Source organism: Hyperoodon ampullatus (genome assembly GCF_949752795.1).
Source record: "Hyperoodon ampullatus genome assembly, chromosome: 5".
Classification (NCBI taxonomy): Eukaryota; Metazoa; Chordata; class Mammalia; order Artiodactyla; family Ziphiidae; genus Hyperoodon; species Hyperoodon ampullatus.
The window spans coordinates 59,678,757-59,703,456 of NC_136918.1; the positions used below are offsets into that span (position 1 = coordinate 59,678,757).

Consider the following 24,700-nt stretch of genomic DNA (forward strand, 5'->3'; position numbering starts at 1 on the left):
AAAAGAAATAGACCTCCTTATATATACAAATTTGATGTTTGCAAATTCTATCCTTCATTTAGTATTTGCTTCCAAGGATACGCCTCCAGCCACTTTGTGATGTGGTCACTTCGGGAAGCCTGGGCAAGGCCTCCTCCCAGAGAGCTCAGGAGAGTGGGCTTTCTCTCCCTCTGAGCCGCCATCTGGTCCTGGGAAACCCCCACACACCTTTCAGAATATGCCAGACTTTTCAGAAAACTGATTAAGACTGCTCTTGCTCCATGAGGGTTTTAATTTCTCATAGTATCTCGCTCAGTTCTTTTAGGAATGATCATATCCTGGGAACAAGGAATGTCCAGTGTATCACTCCAGGAATTAAAATCCAAAAGAGGGTTTGTATCTGTTGGTTGATCGAATGCTTGTTTCGTGTGGGTAGGAAGTGAAAGACTTTTCTTGTAGAATATACTTTCCATATGCTGAGATACCTTAGAAGACAAAATATAGTAATTACATCTATGAATTCTTTCAATAACTCAGCATACTCTGCTAAGCCAAAGGTGGCAGGGAGGCTGAGGTAATTTCAGGCATGGGACATCTAGAAGGACAAAATTCTAGGATGTGGTGGGCTTTTTCTTTTAGAATCATAGTGTTTACATTGTAAAACTGGATATCAAGGTGGTAGGAGCTTACCAGTTCCCGTTCTTGGTTCTGCTGTGGTTCATCTGCACACACAATTATTTCACTCTGAGTTCACTCTAGCTCTTCCTTTCCCAATGGTCCTACAAGGGTTCCCACAGACACCCTACTTCACCTTCACCAACACCCAGCCCGTCCTTCTCCAGGTGAGGCTGGAATTCTTTAGAATCTTAGCACACAACTGGCCTTCAGTGGGCTTAGTGCTGAGACATAAATAAGGCTGCGCTGGGACTTGGTGCCCTAGTACTAACCAGCAGGCTCCTACACAAACCTGATGCCGAGTGGGGCCCAGGAGATTTCTATGTTGTCCACATTGTTACAGCTCAAACCCCCAGCACCCTCCATTCTAATAATATCTTTCTCAAATTCCAGTAACTTTTTCTTCTCCTACCCCTTTCCTTGTGTGCTCAGTCCCGGTCTACCTTCTACGTTTCTGTTCTGGAGGGTAGGTTTCCTTCTTCTTAGCAGTTCTTGCTGTAATGGAATTTTGCCCTTGATTCCCATTTTAGAGATTGAGATTTTGTTATCCACTGATGAACTCCTGCCTGCTCACCTTCTGGGACTTTCAGATGTTACTCAGAACCTTCCAATTTTCCTGCTTCAATTGGACCCCTGGAAATTCCCAATCCCAAGGACTCAAACTGTTCTGCTTGGTTGAACATCTGGCATCAGCTGGACCTTCCCCCTCCACTTCCCCCCCACACCCAGCTTCTGTGGGAGTCCTGTCCTGTTATGCTGGCAGATGGGGCCTGGGATATAATAGCTCAGCTGGGCTGCATGGAAGCACTTATATATATCAGATAGGAGCATAAGAATGCTAGCAGCAAGTGAGGAGAAGATTAAGAATGACTTGGGGTTGGCCACATTGTAAGGACAAAGCAGAACAAAAAGTGCAACGAAAGTGATAAACCAAAGCCAAAGAAAATCAGATTTGAGAAAAAACTGCAGTGTTATTGTAAGTATTCCAAGAGGTATAGTATCCTCACTAAAGAAAAATAAATCATTTAAAAGTGAATATTATATTGTACCAATGTTAATTTCTTAGTTTTGACAAATGTGACCTGTTATGTTAACATTAGGAAAAGCTAGGTGAATCCTCTGTACTATCTTGGCAACTTTTCTGTATCTAAAGTTATTCCAAAATAAGAAGCTGAAAAAAAGAACAACAATGGAAACACTGAAGTATTTGCATTAGAAATAAAGAACTTCTTTACCCTGAAAAGTTTAGGAAAACAAAAAAAGGTTTTTGAAGGACATCCTGGAAACTCAGCTCCTGGTCTAAGCATGTATTGTGAATAAGTAAAGTACTGTATAAATTCTGAAAGAATTAGTTGAGGCTTCTTGGTTTGACTTTTAGGAAACTCACTCTTTCAACAAATAACTATTGACCTATTATGGGTTTTGCATGTTCTAAGGTTATATCTGTCAATAAAACAAATAAAGATCTCTGCTCTAATGGAGCTTACATTCTAGTGGGGGCAGAGGGAAATCAAAAATAAATATAAATATAACAAATAAATAAATTATATTGTGTGATTGAATGTGATGGGTGCTATGGGGAAAAAGAGAAGACCAGAAAAAGGGATAGCAGTAGTATGTATGGGGGCTGGGCCGTGTGCAATATTTTTTTTTTTTTTTTTTTTTTGCTGTACGCGGGCATCTTACTGTTGAGGCCTCTCCCGTTGCGGAGCACAGGCTCCGCAAAAATGCCATTATTAAAAATTAAATTATATAAAGTTATAATTAGATATATTATATTGCAAACTAAAGTATTAAATGCCCCAAACTTATCACTTATTTTTACCTACTTATTTTACTATAATTGTTTATTATTATCTCTGCTCTTGAGGTTGTTTACACTTGTGCTATCCACATGGTGAAGATAGTCTGAAATGGGGAGCTGCTGTGCATCTCTTCCCAATTTTGTATTCAGTGACGCTGCATGTGGAGTTTGTCAGCCATGGTGGGAGTACTGACACCACAGAAATGGACAAATGCTATGAATCGGGGTTCATTTGTAAAGACAGCAGGTTGTTAAACACTGGCCAGCACACCACTGCTTTGTGCCTTCCCAACCAAAACTAGGAATGTGTACCAATGCCCTGTCCAAAGTTTTCAGGTTCCCTCACTTTTATCATGTCCTCAACCACAGAGGAAAAAAGCTTAATAAAGAGGTTAAATAGGTATTGTTAATGTTACAACAAGATAAAGGTAACATATTTCACTTAAGCTTCATACCATTAACATGTTTAGTTACGAAAAATCACCCTACCTGCGATTGGATCTTTAATGCCGGCCCCAGCTTTAAGCCCATAGTGCTTCGAAGATGCCCCTCTGTGAGTAATGGCAAAGTTTCTCCATCAATTGCATGATCTTTAAACACCTTATTAAACACAAAAGATGTCAGCTTTGTTTAAATGTCTTTTTTTTAAGACCTTGTTTTATATATAGATTTTTAGCTTTGGAGGAAACATTAAGACTGCTTGAGGATGACACCAAAAATCATAACATTTCTTATTTTCAGTTACCCTCTTTTCTGTGCTCCAATAGCATGTTGTTTGTAGTCTTTAACAACCCTTGGAGTACACTGTAATTCTCTGTATATAGAATGCAACTCCAACCTGGAATAGTTATTATTTGAGGGCAAGCCCATGTTTTACTCACCAATGTACCTGTAATGCAGTGCCTGGCCCATGACAGAAGATATGCAATAATCCTTGCTGGACAAATCAATGAATGGACAAATAGTATGAGTGAAGGGATGTGGGTAAAAACCATTTCAGGCAAATTTCAGACTCTCACATTTACAGACTCAGTGCCTCTGTCCACTGCCTTAGATGAGTGGTAAAGGGAGAAGAGGAAAACTCAGGTGAGAGCTGTCACGCTGGACATATTTGTTCTGATTGTGTAGTGGATGTCACCATGCCTTCCATTCTTCCAGAAACTAGGAAGGCTGCTGGTGGACAAAGTTTCCAGGCAGATAAGGAGAGGGACAGAAAACACTAGGCAGACTGGTAGTACTGTAACGTTATGGTCTCCAACTTCAAACTGCCTGGCAATCTTACATACATGGATGAGCTTTCTTTTCTTTCCATTTCAAGCTTTCTTCACACTCAAACTTCAGAACCCACAGAATCCCCCCTCATTTTCAGCAGATCATGTAACTTCCTACTTAAAACAAACAAACCAGTAGATAAGAACTTCCTCTAATTCTGCCCAAACCAACCTAAAAGCTTACATTTTCCTCCTCTGTACTGATACAGGGGGAGAGTGGCCCCTCACTCTTTAAAGGCACTCTCTCCACACAGGCTAAGTGTCTGCACCCTTCCCACCTCCAGGCCCCGCACAATACATAATCCCGTCTCATCGTCAGTCTCCTCTTTGGCTGGCTCTTTCCCAGTGGGCTTTAAGCAAGTCTCCACCATCATTATAAAAGCCATAACGATGAAAATACAGAAACGCTTCCTCACTCCATCTCTATACCCTGCCCCAGGTCTCTCATCCCCTTCACAGCCCAATTTCTCAAGAGTTTTGATGCTCCCTGTTTCCATGTTCTTACTTCCCAGTCATTCCTCAGTCTCAAGGAGTCTGACTTCCACCCTCACAAGTCCATTAAACCTGCTCTCCTCTGGGTCCCTGGTGACTCTACCATACGTGTAGATATTTTTCAGTCCTTGTATCTCTTACACTCCTGGCTGCATTTGACACTGTTGACTACTCCTTCAAGAAAATGCACTTCCTGAGGCTTCTCCCTCCTGGGGACCCTCTGCCCTCTCTTTTGCTGTCACCTTTGTGACTACTGTTTCTTTGTCCATCCTTACGTGTTAGAGTCCCTTAGGCTTCTGACCCAGGTCCTCTTTGGTCTTCTGGATTCATCTCAGTCTTCTCTTGGCTTCAGTGAGTGTCTCTGTATACTAAAGGCTCCCTAATGTATATCTTTAACTTAGAAGCTGAATCGTGCCAATTCTGCCTCTTAGGTAGAATTCTTACCTGTCCACCCCACTGCTTCTACCCTGGATCAAACTCCATTATTGCTCATCTGAGAAGGCTTCCCCACTAGTCTTGCCTCTTTTAAACAATTTTCATAAAAGCAACTTGAGCGGCCTTTCTGAAACATAAAGCTAAGCACGCCACTCCTCCTTAAAACCTAGACTGTTTCCGGGATGAAGTCACAATCCTTCAAGTCTCTGTGGCCTGGCCCCTTCAGCCTCTTCAGTCCCCTATCCTGCCATCCTCACCTTTCCCACCTTGGCCCTGGCCTCTGGCCACTAAAAATTATTCTCAAATCCCAACCATGTTAAGTTCTCTCTGGCTTCTGGTCCTCACCTGGAAATTCCTCCTTTGCCTCCCTCTCACCTTGTTCCCCCTCAGGTGGTAAACTCCTTACTGTCAGGTCTCACTTTCGATGCCTCTTCCTCTAGGAAACCGTAAGGCCTTCCTATGGGTTCCAACCACGCACTGTAGCTGCCCTCTCCAGCATGGTCATGCTGATGTGGAATCCCTTACGGTGCCCCTCTTCTGGACTACAAGCTCCATGAGAAGAGGAACCATATTTGTCCCATTTCCACTGAGTGTTCCGTGCCTTGGAGGGCATGCCTCAGGACCAGCAGAAGATTAGATTCTTCTTGGGAAACTTCTGTACCAGGAACTTTGTGTTCTAACAGATTTTAGTTATTTACAAACTATATTTATTAAGTAATTATTTCTTTTCCTATTTTAACGGATCAAATTGTAGAATGGCCAATATAAGTAACTTAATTTGGGCCAAAGCAAAAAAGTGGACACTTTGGGTTAGTCTATGTAGCCTTATTTTGGGGAAATGTATGATATTTCTTAGGTTGTTTGTTGTTTTGAAATATCTTGAATAACTTAAGCATACCTTCTACCACCTTTGAGAATTCCTAGGGCCCCAGGTACCCTTGGCCGAAAATCATACGGCCCAGTATCCTCAATGTAGAGTAATTATAATGGAAAGAGCTAGATTTGTAGTCACACACACATTTTTTTAAGCAGTCCTCTAGCCACCTTGAAGTTCAGCCTTACTCAGCTGCAAAATAGAGTTAATATCTCCTTTGAAGAAGTATGGTGTAGATTAAATTTAAAAGACAATCTAAATAATTTACTTAGTATTGTGCCTGGCACACAGTCTGTTGCCAATAGAGTAGGCGCTATTATTATGGTTTTTTGTAAATGAGAGAACCAACATAGAAAAGGTTAAGTGAGTTGCCCAAAAAGCATAGCTTGCCTGTTAGAGAACTTGTAAAATAATGTATAGTTCATGATTCTGATCCAGAATTTTCCCTGCTTAACCCCACTGCCATTCAGAAAAAGGAGTGCTGATAAGAATAGTTACCTATATTTATGGTAGAAAATTTACCTAATTTCTCTCTCCTTTGTAGAGATTCCAGTGAGCAGTGAAGGGACCATGAGAGAGCATCCAAAGAAGGAGAAATCACAGAGATAAATTTTCACACAGAGGTAGGCTGGCACCCAGGGCCTGAAATGCAGGAGGGCCTAACCTTCAGTCATGGTGGATGGACCCTGGGCCTGAGGCAAGGATGCAGAACATGCCTCTGTCACTCAGAAGATATCCTCACTTCATTCTCATGAGAGCAGTTTGGGCCAAGTGCATGATGTAAATATGTATGTATTTTTAATAATTTCATTTATTTTTAGAGAGAATACTTTAACTGCTGACTTATTTGAACTAGACATTGACTTTGAACAAAAATAAATGTGTTACACGGTATCCTGGATGTCCCTAAATGGCTGAACCACCCATCCTCTCTTCACATCTATTTAAAAGATTTCATTTGCAAGGGGCTTTGGATTTTCACTGCGGTTATTTTTTCCTGAATTTCCTTTTTCTACCTGCAGAAGGTGGGTGGTTGGAGGTTGCTGCACCTAAGGCAGAGGTGAGGAAGAAGAGGACAGAGAAGGGGACAGGGGGTGTGGCCCTGAGTAGTCCCAGGGGCTGTGAGGAAAAGCGGATGGCACATTGCAGACAAGGGTTCCTGTGAGAGTTGTGCACAAGCAGCGCTGCTTCAGAGCTTGTTGCGCTCAGATGGCACCCAGCTGCATCCAGGGGGGTTCTCCCCATTTCTGTACAGAACACCGTCACTGAACACAGCCTGGTCATGCCCAGCAGAGTAATGGCATCCTTGCTGTTGAGGTCACCAGCAATTGTTAGGAGGGGAACTGACTTTAGTGAGGAAACAAGAGCAGGACTTGACCCTAAACACATTTGAGAAACACCTAGAAATAACGGTACCACTTCTTGGGGTGGGGAAGGAAGCACCAACATCCTGTTGGTAAGAGATAATTGAGTCAGCAAAGTTTGGGGTCTTCGTGTTTATGTGACTTCTTTATACCCATAAGGGGACATCTGGGATTATAAAGTATAAAATGCATGTAACATTATTTATTACAAGAGTGGTTATTATAAACTGCATTTTTATGACTGTGAATCACTGACTGATTAAAAATAGTGAGTTCAAACAGATTCAATCCATCAGAAGTCAGTAATCAAATGTGCGTTATACATGGGGTTGCTTCTTTCTGATTATCAGAATTTGGTAACTTCATTGTACCACTTGAAAAGTGGCATAGATACAATTAAAAAGTGACTTACTCACGGTTAATGACTAGTAATAAAATAATAAGGTTATACTCATTGAATAGGAAAAAATAGAACAAAATTTTTTAGCAGGTATGCAAAAAGAAAAACTGGGTGACTTGAAGAATACAACTTGCCTCATAAGTAACTTGAGATTCTGCTTTCTCTAGAAGCCTCTGAGGTAATGATGAAATTAGAATCTACTGAGTGCTAGGCACTCATTTATGCTTACAACAATCCTTTGAAAATGTATTATACTATTATCCTCATTTTACAGATGAAAAACCTGAGACACCAAGGAAGGAGGCAATTTGTCCTAGGTCACATGTCCAGAAAGTGGAAAAGCCAGGATTTGAACTTGTACTTTCTGGTTTCATAAGCCATACTCTTAATCACTACTCTATATGACTTTTCCATTGGTCCAATAAAAAGAACAAAGGAAGAAAAAGAGAAAGGAAAAGAAAGAAAGAAAAAGAAAGAAAGAAATGAAAATAAAAAAAAAAATTAACAGCATTACACTGAAGAAAATATCACAAAATGAGATCTGAAAAAAATTATCTCTAACATCAGTTACTTATGATGTAGTTAAATCATAATGTCCTTTTCTTGCTTTCTTTTACTTTAAAATATAAACCAAAGATAGTGATACCAGATATAGTAGGCACATTGTTGCTTGGAATTGTGTTATTAAATCACTTGAAAAAGTAAACTATATGCATGAAAATGTAGCACAGACATAAACTTCAAAAACTTGGCAACCCACCATTTTTATCTGCAATTTTCCCATATAAGTGAGGCTAGTTTTACTTTTCAACTGTCCTGATAGTTCATTATAATTTAAAAAATAGTATTTATCTACCAGATTAAATTATGTGTAGGCATTTTTATATATTGCCCCAGCATAAAAATGGAATTTTAAAATAGTTAATTTCCTACTTTTCAGATGTATTTCCTTCTTGTCCTTTTTAGAATAAAGTATATATTTCTGTTATGTATGATGAGTAGCCTAAAACTTCTGATACAGAAGTACATGCCTCCAAATGTTTGCTAAATGGATGAGTAGGGAATATAGTAGATATCTCTCATTCTTCTTGGATGTTTGGCCTCTGAACCTCCTAATTCTGGGAGAATTCCACATCTCAGGAGCCTTGATGGGACAGAAACTAAAGCCAGACACTGGCTTTCCCAGCCTCCCCTGAGGCTGTGGTGGGCACATGACCCAAGCTCCACCAGTCAGAGGCTTCTGTTCCAGAGGAGCCAATGACATACAAAGGGAGAGATGATTAGGAATGCTCTCTGGGGTCAAAATCAAGTTCAACAGAACTCATTATGAAGGAAGTATATTTCCAAGTGTCTAACTTTTAAGAAAATACTTAAATGTTGCATCACCTGAGCATAGTCTGAACAACCTGGAAGGCCACTAATGAAGTTGTACACGTCATTCACGGTCCATTTCTGAATATCCTCATCCAAAGATAGATTTTCCTTGATTGTAAGAAGCACATGTGTTCCTTTAAAACAAAAAGAAAATTATTTTGTGAGAAAAGGGGGAAGCTAAGAGTACAGTTTCATGTATCGTTACATTCATTTCCTGATGTTCTATTACCACAGAGCAGTCCCTTTACATAGATCTACACGTAACCCCTTAAAAGACAGAGTTACTGAGAGAGGATTTCTTAAAGAGCTTAGCTGCCTTCTTTCTTTTCTTCCTCTAAAGGATCTTTAATGACAACCGTATCATAAATAAAAACAAAGTTCCAGCTTACCTCAGATTCCCATAGAAATACCCTGTGGATTTCATTCTCCAGATTAATACTACCATGGTTCTATGATGTTACATGATTTATCATGCTAAGCCATGTGAGAATTTAGCTACATCTTCATCAAAATGGCAAATTAATATTTTGTCAGGGAAGCGGTTGGTATGGTGGCTAGATTACACATATCCAAATCCCTGTGTTTTAAAATATTTTTATCTAAAGAAGTTCCAGTTTTAAACCATTTTTTATCTAAAGAAGTTCTTGAAAACTATTCAGTGTGTCTATTTGGGGCAGGGGGTAGTGTGTTAATACTTTTAGGTTAGAGAGTATCATAGCAGTAGTGAGCACTGAAAGAGCTTCTGTTTGTTTATTTTTCTACACTTAAATACAGGGGAGATTGAATTCATACTTTTAAGCAAGAAGTCCCTCTGTTTTGTGTTGAAGAGATTAAATTAAAAATTAAATTAAAATGTTAATTAAAAATTCTAGTAGGCTTTCCCATCCTTCTTCATATTTACCTTCCTAGCCTTTGCTGAAAATTCTCTATATAGCAATATATAAACCGAGATACATTGCACTGTTATGGCTGATTGGAACTAATGTAATAATTTTTCAAGAGGAGGTAATTCTAAGTAGGATTAAGAAAAAGGAGGATAAAAAGAAACACAGTGGTTACAGCTCACCATGTAATAACTTCAGGGACTTGATGACCTGCAGTTTATGAGGATTAGCCCCTGGACACCTACCTGGCAGAGATGGTCGAGGAACTGGAGGGTAAACCCCATTCTTTTCACCACAGGCTGCCAAAACCTGCTCTGAAGCCTTCTCTTTCCCACTGTCCGAGGCCTTTTCTTCCAGGAGAGTGCCATGAGCTCCCCAGGGTTTTCCATGGCTGTGCTCCAGCTCTCCAAAGGTGTGAGCAAGAGCTGTAGATGGCTTTTCTTTGGTTTCACCCAACTTGTGATTGTTGACAGTGTCAGTTTCTGGGTCTTTTGCATACTCATTCTCTTCACAGGGAATTGCATGGGTTTGGCCTAGGGGCTTTTCTTCTACTCGACTTTTAGAACTCTCGGTGTCACTGTCTAGAACTTTCTGATTCCCTGTACCTCTCCTGAGACGACGATATTTCTGCCCCCAGCTCTCTAGAAAGCGCGGACCAGTTGCCACTAGCAAGGGGTTTCTCTGAAGGTTTCTCAGGGCGCTTCTGTGAGCATGCAGGTCACTGGCAGGGAGCATGCTCCTGCCATGGTTGGTGGCTGGGCCAGCTGGGATACTGAAGCCATAGAGGAATGGTATCCCTAGGCCTGCTAGTCCCTTGGAATTAACTTTTTCTATTCTCCTTTGTTGGTAAATGGCATGCATTTCCATTTCCATCCTAAAAACAAAACAATATATTTTATAAACACAAGAAAACCATTAGAAATATCATTTTAATGGCCCTCTGCCTTCCCTACTGTAGCACCTCTGCTTTTCTTGTGAGTCCTTATGCTACTTATCTGAAGTCTGTTAGGTGTAAACATGAATCCCCCAAAGAGCCACTGGGAAGGAGAGTTTGGAGTAAGATCAGAGGTGAAGGGTTTGGCTGAATCTCACAATGGAAGTCTAAGGCCAGTCTTTAGAGCGTTGTCTCTAATGGGTATGGCAATCGTAGCAGGGATGGGGAGAATGCAGCACAGCATAGCTTCTTGCCAGGGATTAATCCTCAAAGAAGTTAAAGTTTTGGGAAGAAGTTTTTAAACCTTAGAGTACAATTTTAGTGAGACTCAAGAAACACAGAAGTCTCAACTGTTAAAATTAATGCCAGTGGTAAGGGTTGGGGAAGGGAGAAGGGGGGAAGACTTGCTGGTATTTTTGCTTACTTTACTTTGCTTATTGGTCATCACCTGGACCCCTTAATGTTCAGCGATGAAAAAGCTGACTGATGCTTTCTCTTGCCCACAGCAATACCCTAGTCATCACTGCTGTGTGTTTCTTTCTCCTGGCTGTTGAAGGCCACTTTTAGGTTGACAGGGGGCTGTCTGGGCTCTAATGGCATAGTTTGAAGTGGGATTGGCAAGCTTGGCTCCTATCTTTGGGCAGAACTGAAGTCATTTAAGACAGAAATGCCAGTATGAATTTCAAAGGAATCACAGCTAGGCATTTTAATTATGAGACATTGACAAGCTACTGTGATCTGTAGACTTGGCTTCACTGTGTAATTTCTAATCTTGTTTTTATCCTTAAACAACCTGTGTACATGTTTGTATATGTTTCTTTCTGTAATGTTCCTGGAATACTTTTTGAAAGTAATCAGTGTTTGTGTGTGTGTGTGTGTGTGTGTGTATATATATATATCAGTGAATACATATACACAAATCTAACAATATATACAAAATACACAAATACAATAAATGAATGAAGATATAGAAAAGTATATATATAACAAATGAATAAACAAGTGAATGAATAGAAAATAAAACAACATTGTTACATTACCTGGCAGTATGCTGCCTTTGAATCATTTCATTCCTTCTAGCCATTGCCTTTATGGATTCAGGTGGCAAAATGCCCCAACCTTAAACAAGAAAACCACCATCCCACCCCACAAACAAATTAACAATATCCACTTGAAAATAATGGAAGAAAATATAATGATTTAAAACAGTATCTGCAAAAAACCACCAACTGAGCACAGTGTTGGAAATGGTATCAGTTCATGGCTGTTCAGAATCTTAGAGTCACTTTGGTGATGGCATGATAACACCAGATAATTTTTTTTTTTACGGCTGCGGCTTGCGGGATCTTATTTCCCTGACCAGGGATCGACCCCAGGGCCCTGGCAGTGAAAGCACCGAGTTCAAACCACTGGACTGCCAGGGAATTCCCCAGATAATTTTTTTTCTTTAAGTATGGGTCTCATGACTGGCAATGTTTCCCTACCATACTTCAAAAGGAAAAAGATGAAATTATCTGTGGATCTCTTGATCACTTGCTTTTTAAGTAAATATTGATAATTTTTTTTTGGAAGAAAAGAATTAACTGACCTTAAAAAAAGAAGTAACTAAGTGTTTCTTTATGCACTGAAATCCCTGGAAATAAACACAGTGTTTTAAGTGGATAAAATATGAAGTTCTCTACGTGGACTTTTGGGTGTAGCTGAGGAAAATACTTCTTACAAAACAGTTTCAATGGAGTTGAACAGCAATTACATTCTTGTGTCAACCTTCCAATATGTCTTAAGATAATGACAGCATCGTCAGAATTCAAGGCTCTATTCTTGCCTGGTAACTTCATGCTTATATTGATTTTTTCTTTCTCTGGACTCCTAATGTACTTAGAGTCTATGCTGGTGCTTCTCAAATCATCCCTTGGTGAAGGACTGTATTTTTCTTTTAAAATTTCCAACCCATCATGGACCAATACTTTCAGAAAATACATAAAATGACATTTTAGAAAATTGAAATGAAAGCAAGAACAAGTACAAGCACAATTTAAAATGATTAGATAATAGACATAAAATTACCCTGTCAAGTTGCTGTGAAAGTTTCTAAGCCTTACTCTCTGTTTATGCATTTATTTGTACAAACACTTCTCAGACCAGCATAGGTCTACAGACCACACTGTAACAATAACAGATGCACAAATTATACTTATTACAGAGTTTTGTTCAATGATAGTTTTATGTGTGTAAATCTCTTCTCCCCAACAAGAGGGCAAGTATCATGAAGGCTAGAACTGTTTTTATACTTGCCTTGTACCAAGCTAGCAGAGCTCGTTAAACTCCTATTAATAATAACCTATCTTGAAATACACCATACTGTATCTATTTTTATGAGATTCTCTCTCAGTTGTAAAATTCAGAGGTTAGATGACATGGCCTCTAAAAATCCTTCTGACTCTAAAGCTCTATGTTTTTATAGTTCAGGGCCTTTGAGATATTCTCCTTGAGACAGCTGGCATGCATAAGACTGCCAACCCATGGGGTAATGCCCAAGGATGCAGAGAATGTCCATGTAAGAAGATCAGTGTAGAGGGCACAATTCTCATTACCTGGATTTTAGCACCCTATGAAATGTGGACTCATCAAACCTATTTCAAGTTTCTTTCTCTTTCCCAAATAGTTGACATCAAACTTAGTGCTAGTCCTGTTGTAATAATCCACTCCCTACCTAACATCCCAAATTTTGAAACAGATCCTTGTCTTAATCCCTATTTTGCTAACTTACTTAGTAGCTCGGTTTCTACAGGACTGAGGCCCTACCTTGCCCTTGCTTACTCTCTTACACGTCAGCCTTGAGGTGGGAGACTGACTACTCTGTTCCTGGGACAGGTTGTCAACCTGCCTCTTTGTATCCAACTATTGGCAGTTTCTGGATTCTTCATCACTAAGAAGCTCTTTCTGAGTCAGCAATGCAGCTATTTCACTGGTCTGCTTAATTGCTGCCTGTAACTTCGGGCTATAGATTTAACCGGGTTCTTGCTGCCAGATGGGGCTACCATCCAGGTTCAGCTGATGGGCCTGTCACACTCCAGTGGGTGTGTCTAGTTTCAGACCTGGCCCCTGCTCAATCTCATCGAAGTGGATCCACATGCACTGTGGCAGACAACATGCTTAAATCCAGGCAGGCCGGTGTCTTCACTGGCCCCGGCACCAATCCCATTTCTTTCTGTCTCAGGCTTTTCACTCACATTGCTCATATCTAGTGGGTTGGTCAAAAAGTTCATTTGGGTTTTCCTGTAACATGGAAAACTCGAATGAACTTTTCGGCTAACTCAATATTAAGAGTTGTTGGAATTGGAGAGCAGGGACAAACAGAAACTCACTGAATATAGTTTTGGGGAGATAAGATGCATCCATCTGATCTTCAATATTGTGAGGAAATGATCACCTCTTATTCCCTCTTGAGCCCCCTACACTCATGTTTTTACTGACACCACTCTGCTGAAATTGCTCTTATTGAGATCAATGACCTCCACAAAGCTATATCTAATCATATATTCTTGGCCCTCATCTTACTTGATCTTTGAGTGGCATACTTGACACAGTTGCTCACTCTTTCCTTAAAACACTTTCTTCCCTTGGTTTCCAGGCCTCCGTCCTCTCCTGGGTTTCCTCCCACCTCAGTGGTTGCTTTTTCTATATCTCCGTTTATTTTCTGGACCCTGTTGGTATGTCCCAGGGATCATCCTTTTAATTTCTAACTCATCCTTTTAACTCACTCTATGGATGATCTCATCTAGTCTCATATATCCTGATGACTTCCAAAATTATATATCCATGTTGTCTCCAGAAGTCCTCCCTGGACTTCAGCTGCCTTCCACACATCCCCCATTGATTGTCTATTAGGCATCTCAAATGCCTAGGATATCCCTCCCACACCAAGAACCCTTGCTTTCATGATCTTCCTCAACTCAGTGAAGAGCAACTCCACCTTTCCCATTTCTCAGCCATAATTTCTGATGTCATCCTTAACACCTCTCCTCTTTTCACATCTCATATCTAAACTCTGAGAAAATCTTGTTGTTTCTACCTTCAAAGTATTTACAGAATCCAGCCACTTCTTACTATTCCTACTGTCACCACGCAGGGCCAATCCATCATAATCTTTTGACTATTCTAATAGCCCATTAACTCCCATCAGTTTAACTCCAGAACTTTAATCCTATCAAGTTTGTCCCCAACACAGCAGCAGAGTGATCCTGGTAAAATGTAAGTCAGACAATGTCATTCCTTTGCTCAAACTCCTCAAAAGCTTTCCCTCTTCCCCAGAATAAAAGGCAGGTCCTCTCTATGACCTATCAGGCCATATGTAAACTGCCCCAGGGCCTTTAACTCTCAGACCTCATCTCCTCATGACCTCATCAGTTCCTGCCTGTAAGGTAAGACAGATAGTAATTGCAGATTTTCATGTTATTCATCAGTAAATTGATGGTTGGAGGAGTTAAGCGACTTACACTTGGTTATGCAGTGGTGGAACCATGATTTAAACCTAGCTAGTAACTGTAGAAACTACAAGTATAATCACCATACAGTTTTGCCTCTAAAATTTGCCAGTAAATTTGATGGCAAGCTTAATGCAGCAATCCAGTTCACAGTGGCTCCACAGACGAGAGCCATCTGTTGCTCATACCTGAGTAGACATGACTGGACAGCACGTGCGGCATATTTGCATTTGGTAGAGCAGAGGATCCAAATTGGGAAGGAGCACAAAACTGTCTTGGGTCAGTTGGAGCTACAGTGAGAGGCAATAAATCTCTAGGGAAAAAGATACAAATTAGGTAAAATGAAAATGGAATTGTACAAAATTTCCATTGCATAGGCAGTGAGGTTTTTTTTATTGCCATATGGGATTCTATCATCTCTTCCCAAAATGAAGTACAGAAGTCCTGCGGTCTCTATTGGCTTAAACAGAAATATGATGAGAAAGCTTAGGAGGAAGGGCTCTACTAAGGAAGGACTAACTCAGCTGCCAACACCACAGAGAAAGCAGGAAAGGGAAGTTTTAGGGATGTCAGGAAAAAAAAAAAAAGATCCAATCAAATCAGTACCAGTGTCTGATTTTCCATTCTTGACCACAACATTCTTTTCTCATTTGATAAACATACTGTGGCTTGAGTTTTGCCATCTGGGATCAGTGACTACCTGGGTGGACAATTTATTTCTCCAAACTTCAGTGGTCTCTAGAAGTCCAACTCTTTTGTTCATGCTCCATGAACAAGCATAAATACTGAATTTTTCTTTCTCCTCGGAATGTCAGACTATATCAATATATCCAAAAGAAGAGAAGACAGGAAACTGCCAGAGTGTACAACCAAAATACTGATAACTTCACTTTTATTGCAAAGAAAGAATTGCTCTATATCACAGGAAATCCAGGATACCCAATTGTTATGGACTGAATTGTGCTCCTAACCCCTGCCCCGCCATGTGACTGTTTTTGGAGCTAGGGCCTAGGGGGTAATTAAAGTTAAATGAAGTCATAAGGGTGGGACCCCAGTAGGACTGGTGTTCTTATAAGAAGAGGAAGAGACACCAGAAGTGCTTGCACACAGAGAAAAAAGCATGTGAAGACAGAGAGGAAAAGGCAGCCAAGTCTGCAAGCCAAGGAGAGAAGCCTCAGGAGAAACAAAACCTGCCAGTACCTTCATCGAGGACTTTCAGCCTCCAGAACTGTGAGAAATAAAATTAAGCCACCCAGTCTGTGGTATTTTACTACCACAGCCCTAGCAGACTACATCCACGTTTGCACCTATGCAATGCCTGTCACATAGAAAGTGCTCGTTAGCTATTTGCTGAGTGAGGATGTCAAGCAGGCCTCAAAGGGGAAGTGATGAGAAGTTTGCTGAAGATGTGGCTGGCAGATTTACTGCACCACAGTTCCCTGAAATAACATTAAACAATAAAACAACACTGGGATGAACAGCATTTGAAACCTTAATAATATCCATTTTCTCCTTTGACTGGAATATCGTATTGAAGAGAAATACCTATCCACACTTGGAGGTTCAAATGGTGAGGGAACCAGTGGAATCCTCTGATGCCCTGATGCTGTCAATAAAGGGTTCACGGCCATCATTGGATTTATCATCAGTATCTCTCGCCACTGATGGAGTTCTAAAAAAAAAAAAACGGATAGATATGTCAACAAATACCTCTACTTTTTGTGAACTATTTGAATTCTTCTTGAACACGATGAACACCTTTTGTATTTTCCCAACACTTGGGAAGACTAACTACAGCAAGATTTCAGTTACACAAAAACCCCTCCATTGTAAGTACCCAGATACAGTTGTAGAATTCTGTGTGCCTTTGGAATTTGTTGGAGAGTCCACAGGTAATACCATACCACACTACAAGCAACACTAATAAAATTAAACCAGTTTTGCAAGATTCCAGAAATACCATCTTCTTTTATTACAATTTATTTTGATGTTTATATTCCCAGAAGTACAAATGCATGTATGCTCCCATATGTTAAATTTTTGGAAAAATATTCCTAGTTAGTTGATAAGATTAAAACAGAAAAGAGGAGGAAAATCTTCCTAATGGCCCAAAATACATCTAAAGTGAATACAGGCTAATTAGATGCATGTGTCTAATTAGAACAAGTGACCAAGTTATATCCAAACATACATAAACACAAGCATTTGTAACTTTATCTAGAACCTAGTGATCAGAAAAAGGGACCATTATAAAAGGGGTAAAATTTTGTCTTATATTTTATTAATTATTAACATATTTTGAATAATTTTAAATATTAAATGAGTGTTAGTCAAACAGGTCACTTTAGCTTCTTCATCCTCAATAGTTACTTTAAAAAAAAACTGAGATAACTACAACTATGTTTGAAAAAAAAAGGAAATCAGGAAGAAAATGTTCTGCTTTTCAAAGTAGTGTTTTTTTTCTTTCTCGTGTGCATATTTGATTTAATTTTTAAAAGAGTTAATACATGCATATGGTTCCAAAACTAAAAATATAATGGTATTTAAATAAGCAGTCACTTCTTTAGCTTCTTTTCCAGGCCTAAACCTACTGATCAACTTCAAAATTCAAGTCCACAGGTCACCTATCATTGGCTTTCACCATTCATATACATTTTTTTAAAGTTTTTAATGTGGATTTATTTTCACTATTTCTGTGAGGTCAATATAATTTCTTCTCTGATAGTGGCCTCAGAGTAGTAACCAGTCAGAATCAGGATAAAAATATTTGCCAGATGCCTACCAGCCAGGGTGAGATGCCAAGAAAGAACTCAGGCCAGGTGTGTCAGCTGTGGGATTGCATCTCTGGCGAGGACACTGCTCCTTGGCTTAGAACCTCAGGTCCTCCGCATCTGAGATGTGGTGCACAGCCACCTTTTTTCACCTCATCTATTACACAACAGAACAGTGTGGGACACAACGTGGTGTTTCCTTTTGAAACAATGTTGAACTTTGATTTGTGTCATGAATTGACAGTCTCTGGTAGAAGTTTGAACTTACCTATGAGAGAGATAGAAACTTTGAAGCTGTGACATATAGTGCTCATCTTGCATTTTATCTGATGCCTGAAACAAATCTGGAGGAAGGAGAAGAAAAGGAGTGCAGAATCCCTCCAGAGCAAGCATTGCCTAGAGGCTGACCACCCCGCTACTTCACACATGTCACCATAGGGAAGTGCCATGGAGATTACTCACCAAAAGTGGATGAGACTATCTTACTTTGGGATTCCTCCAAAGCAGGCCTGAGACAAGGACTTGAATGAAGGTAATTTATTTGGGAGGTAATCCCAGGAAGCCCACATGAGGGAGTGGCTGAGACCAGGAAGGGAAAAAAGCCAATAAGACGTGAGCTAATCTGTGAGTTACCACTATGGACAACCTTCTGAGGACCCTCTAAGAAAACCTGTAGTACACACCTCATAACTGTCCCAGTGAAAGACACAGAGCTGGCCATTTACCCATTGATTTCTGTCAGCCACTGGTGGAGGGCACAGTTCTCCCTTGCATCTGGGTTATGCCGGAGCTAGATCCAACGAGCTCCTACAGTGCGGGAGAAAGTCTTCAGTCTGAAGCAGAGAAATGCAGGTGCTTGAGATGGGAAATGACCTCTACGGTTGCAGGTGAACTCAGAAAGGGGATATGGGTAAGGCAGCAAGAATTGTTGAGGCCACGTGATTACTTTCTAATGTCATTCCACTAGATAATCGATACAAATGCCTTTCTTCTGGACTACCAGGTTTGCCAGGCATAGGCATATTTCTACGAGGCTCTGTAGGGTCCATGGTCTGCAACAACACAGCTGGATTTTTTTCCACTGTTATTCATGTGTTCAGTGAAATGAGTGGGGGACTTAAGGCTATTGGCCAATGGAGTTGAAGAAATGAGGCATCCGAGACAAGTCTCATCTAATTTACCATTAAAGCCCTCCTTGGTACCATACCTGTTCTGGATTCCATGGTGCTTGAATCTGGCTTTCTTTCTTTTTGCAATGCCAGGGAGATTGAATGTAATCTATAAAATTTTGTTACACTTCTGACATGGTAATTTATTATTTTTAATCAGTCTACCAAATGTTTTCCTAAAATGTAAATTATTCCCAAGTCTACAGAAATGTCCCTATGTCATGAAGGTCCCTGAGGAGGACAATGAGTCACTGGCATCTACCACACCTGAATGTTACAGTTCTGGGCTCCACTTGGCTTCCCTAGTTTCTTTTCATCTTTACACCTGTGAGAAAGTGCTTACTTACTTATCACGACATCTATTAGTGCCCAAATTTTCTTTAAAAAAAATTACAGCCCGGTGCTATAGACTGACTGTCTCCCCTCAAAATTCGTATGTTGAAACCTAATCCCCAAAGCGATGGTATCTGGAGGTGGGGCGTTTTGGAGGTGATTTAGGTCATGAGTGTGGAGCCCTCATGTATGGAATTAGTACCCTTAGAATAGAGACCGCAGAGAGTTCCCTCAGCCTTTCCTCCACATAGGACACAGTGAGACGAAGGCCATCTATGAACCAGGAAGCAAGTCCTCACCAGACACTGAATCTGCTAGTGCCTTGATCTTGAAGTTCCCTGCCTCCAGAATTGTGAGAAATAAATTTCTGTTTATAAGCCACCCAGATTATAGTATTCTGTTATAGCAGCCTGAATGGATGAAGGCAATTTTTAATGTTGTGCCTGTTATCTTTTGAATGTCCCAAATTTTATATATATTTTATAATTACATATATATATATATTAACATCTTTATTGGAGTATAATTGCTTTACAATGGTGTGTTAGTTTCTGCTTTATAACAAAGTGAATCAGCTATACATATACATATGTCCCCATATCCCCTCCCTAACCCACCCCTCTAGGTGGTCGGTCACAAAGCACCGAGCTGATCTCCCTGTGCTATGTAGTTGCTTCCCACTAGCTATCTATTATACATTTGGTAGTATATATAAGTCTATGCCACTCTCTCACTTCGTCCCAGCTTACCTTCCCCCTCCCCGTGTCCTCAAGTCCAGTCTCTACATCTGTGTCTTTATTCCTGTCCTGCCCTTAGGTTCTTCAGATTTTTTTTTTTTTAGATTCCATATATATGCGTTAGCATACGGTATTTGTTTTTCTCTTTCTGACTTACTTCGCTCTGTATGACAGACTCTAGGTCCATCCACCTCACTACAAATAACTCAATTTCGTTTCCTTTTATGGCTGAGTAATATTCCATTGTATGTATGTGCCACATCTTCTTTATCCATTCATCTGTCGATGGACACTTAGGTTGTTTCCATCTCTGGGCTACTGTAAATAGAGCTGCAATGAACATTGTGGTACATGACTCTTTTTGAATTATGGTTTTCTCAGGGTATATGCCCAGTAGTGGGACTGCTGGGTCGTATGGTAGTTCTATTTTTAGTTTTTTAAGGAACCTCCATACTGTTTTTATTTTTTTTAATAGATTTTATTTTTAAGAGCAATTTTATGTTCACAGCAAAATTGAGTAGACAGTACAAAGAATTCACACATACCTCTCCCCCACACACACACAGCCTCCCCACTATCAACATCTTGCACCAGAGTCTTACATTTGTTACAATGATGAACCTACATTGACACCTCACTATTACTGAAAGGCCACGGGTTACCTTAGGGTTGGTTCACTCTTTGTGTTGTATATTCTTTGGGTTTTGACAAATGTATAATGACATGTACCCACCATTACAGTCTCATACAGAATAGTTTCACTGCCCTAAACCAAATTATATTTTAAAGCAAATATAATCAGACACTTCCAAGGAAGTACTCTGGGGCTGACCAGACCTTTCACTTTATCAGCTAGGTAGATAAATACTTGAAGCTCCAAATGTATGTTTCTACAAACTCACCATTTTGGAGTTCCTCAGTCATGGATCAACCCATGAGTCTTTAAACATTAACTTTCACATTTTCAGGTATCCTCTTCTACATGTTTAGAAACATGTAGACAATTTTTGAAGCAAGGTCACTTTGCTGTGGCAGATGAAATGCTCCTGAGTCAAAGCGTAGACTGGGATATCCGTTCTGAATGCAGAGCGTGTCTGGTGATCCCCAATGCAGGAATGCACTGGTGCTTAGGTTTGCATTCAGGCTGGATTTCTTTGACCTAGGGCTCTGATCCTGGATGCCCAGCACTTTAGGAGGATGAAGACTCCTTAATCTCTGTCTTCAGACTCTTACCCTCAACAAACCCTTCCAGGCAGCACATAGAAGATTTAGCTAGTGCTAATTCTGTCTCAACTGATTAGGGCAATAGTAGTAAGACGTGAACTCCATGAACTTGCCGAACCATGAAACAAAGCCCTTGCCGAATCAGCAGATACTTACTGAGTACTGCTACTATGGAGAACTCTTGCCTGCCTTATGCATCGCAGCCAGGTGCCAATTCCATTACATTTCTTTACATGGCTTTACTATGACCATTCATTAAAGTCAGTACAATTTGAGTTTGGCCAACCCTGAATTTAAGCAATTATATATAGAATACTTATTGCACGTATGCTGCATGAATTCTGGGATTATATTCATTAAGATAAATTAATTTTTAAATAACTGCTGTATTTGGTAAGTTTTTACATTTGAAAGGTAGATCAATAGAATTATTTCTATAATTCTGAGAAAAATAAATATAAATTCTTAAAACTAGAGGGAGATGTTCTTGAAGGTTTTTAAGTTATAAAACAATCCTTAGTAGCTTCACGTGTTCACTGTTCTAAGTATCCTGTATTAATGTGAGTGCTGAAAAGCATGTTAATGCTAAAGTGTAATTCACTTGTCCTTAAGTATATTTTCAGTGTTTTAAAATAGTAAATGGGAAATCTTTTTTTAAATTAGGAAGGCCAAGAGAGCTGCCCCAAAGCATTTCATGATCAAATACTTTTAGCAGAAAAACTAGCTGTGAGAAGAGACATCACGGCAATTTTTCATTGCTATAGTTAGAAGCGTGAAAAAAGTCTATTTTTATATCCTATAAGAAAAAAGTTTTTAAAAATAATTATATAAATTGTATAAAATAAAAATAATTGTATTGATATTCAAAATACATTTGTTAATTGAAATAAAGTTTAAGGTAAGACTAGATGCATAACTAGCATAAAATATTTGACTGCTTCTGGGCTTCCCTGGTGGCGCAGTGGTTGCGAGTCCGCCTGCCGATGCAGGGAACACGGGTTCGTGCCCTGGTCTGGGAAGTTCCCACATGCCGCAAAGCGGCTGGGCCTGTGAGCCATGGCCGCTGAGCCTGTGCGTCCGGAGCCTGTGCTCCACAACGGGAGAGGCCACAACAGTGGGAGGCCCGCGTACCGCAAAAAAATATTTGACTGTTTCTAATTGTAGATACATGTATTTCCTGAGAAGATTACACGGCAGTTCTAAAATTATCCAAGCACTTATCTCAAGTGGAAGAAATAGTTACATTTAAAATATCTTCAACCCAAATGTGCAGCATGGTCATTTATAACAGGACAAATGATGTTACTCCTTAAAATCTGAGCAGCTGATATCACCTTCAGCCCCTATCTCACATCTTCTACAAGGTTCTGCCCAATCCTGGGGATTTCGTCTTCGTGGGTGCTCGGGTTCTGAGTTTACGCCACTGTGGGCCTCCCAGTCTACTCCCTTAAGCTTTTCCCTCCTCTCTGCTCTACACTGACTCAGAATGCAGTCCACTTCCCTCAATATCCGCATAAAACCACTAACACAAGGTAACACGTGTGTGTAGCTGACTTTACCAAGGTCTTGGCCGATTGGGGACGGTGTGTGTCAAATACATCTTAAAATTGAACATCAGACTTTTCCATTGTGAAACAGTCCTTTGGGCAATTTTGACAATGCAGGCTCTGGCTTCTTGCTCTTTTCTTTTTTTAAAAAAACCTTCTCTCAGCTGCTACCCCAATAACTCTAAAGCAATTCTTCCCACTTTATTTTGCAGAGACCACTCTAGCCCCTCTCCCTGAGTCTGCTCTTAGCCTTTCCTCAGTGGGCCTTTGACTCTGGTCTCTTCATATCTTCCTCCCCAACTCCATCTTTGCTGAGGGTAGGGGAGTTTAGAGATTTCTGTTTGTTTGAATTATACCACTAACATCTCACTTTTGAAGGCAGCTAGACTTAATTTTGGTTTTAAATAATAGGCACTTTCTCTGTTATACAAGCACATTATAAATGAGTTAGCACTATAGTGGCAAGTAGTATTGACAACAAAGACAGTTAATACTGAAGCACTTGGTAGTGGCCCTAAAATATATTTCACTTTTACTGAAGGCATATACTTTTGCACTCTTCTAAATGCATCTAAATGCACATTCCCTAGGAAGTGTTGTTGATGACAGATGGCTTGCGCGTGCTTCCCTCACCCCCTATTTCTTTTCACTGTGGAAGCTCATTGTCCTCAGATCCACCCATGTCTTCTTGAAATGAAAAGTTCTAGGTCTATTTGCAAGTATTATAATGAAAAGGGATAAGCCTTTGTCATCATTAAGCAAGTAGAAATTACGTAACTTCTTTTCTTCTTGAAATCAACATAATTTAAGTGCTACCACAGTTGGTATACATTGTGTTCACTTTCTTCCAAAGATTGTGAAGCAAAACCCATTATATATAAATCTGTACATAGACTAAAGTGAAATTCTAGCAGTGCTCAATTGAACTGAATTTTAGATATTTCACTTAGATCTTTTTAAAGAAGGAGTGAAGAAATATTAAAATGAGATTTTTTTCATGATTATTATTGATTGTTCCTCAATTTTTTCCCCCCAAATTTCCTACTCTGTCATTTCATGGTCCATACCTCATGACAATTTTTTTGCACAGTTACCTGCAGTAATGGGAGGCCATTAAAGTAAGAAAGGGGAGTAAATGTATAGCTGTAACACACAAAAGCAGGTACTTAATCTATTTAAAGATAATGAAACACTTAATAAATTTATATAACAACTTTGAAATGACTATTTCAAATAAACTTCCTTTTACTTTTACTTAAAAGAAACAAACTAAAGCCAGGCAGTATTTACTTATTTATTTGGCAAATAAATCTTTACTCTTTAGTAACTTCAGCCAAATAAGAATTTATTAGCTAACATACTGTTAGTAATGAACCCGATAAAATTTATAGATAAATCTAAGTATTTCTTTATACATATTTATTTTTCCCAAGTGTATCATGTTTTATAGTATACCCAGTGGTTTGGGGAGGAATGCTGTTGATGGTATTTACACAAGAATAATACAAGAATATTTCCTTACGTCTTCATTTTTCATTAGACCCATATAGAACCGTATTCCTTTTAAGATAAAATTGTCCCTTTATTTTTATGTGCAAACATGTTTTCTCAAAGTAACTAGCCTCAGTTTGGACAAATCAATGTGTAGATTTGTGTACTTACATTCACTGTGAAGACGTCTTGGTTTAGACATTGCTCATAGAAGAACCATCCAAAGACTTTCTGTCTTTCAATTGCAGAAGCTTCTCTGAATGCAGGCTGAAAAACACATCTGACAACTGTGTTAGACTGTCTTAATTAATTCACCTTGCCTTAAATACGAACTCAACTAAGTTGATTAGTCCTATTTCATGACAGAAACGCTGCCCTCTATATCCTCTACAGATAGGAGAAAAGACGTTAAGCCCCAGGAAAGTGCACCACAGTGTACATAAACCTGTCTCAGA

At 39.7% G+C, this 24,700-nt stretch overlaps 1 protein-coding gene across 2 annotated transcripts; it reads right to left on the minus strand.

Annotated features, from left to right (window-relative positions):
• Positions 1-269: 269 nt before the first annotated feature.
• On the minus strand, positions 270-18,786 carry SAMD7 (sterile alpha motif domain containing 7; the record flags this gene model as incomplete). 2 transcript variants are annotated; one of them, XM_079705623.1, is made up of 8 exons in its annotated part: positions 270-464; positions 2,948-3,058; positions 8,681-8,802; positions 9,798-10,426; positions 11,527-11,605; positions 15,162-15,286; positions 16,519-16,645; positions 18,723-18,786. In XM_079705623.1, 7 exons carry the CDS (start codon positions 16,617-16,619, stop codon positions 270-272), a joined length of 1,362 nt encoding a protein of 453 aa, XP_079561749.1. The 2 variants fall into 2 exon arrangements, with proteins under 2 accessions (XP_079561749.1, XP_079561748.1); XM_079705622.1 differs by lacking the exon at positions 18,723-18,786 and having other exon boundaries at positions 16,519-16,604.
• Between the last annotated feature and the right edge of the window lie 5,914 nt (positions 18,787-24,700).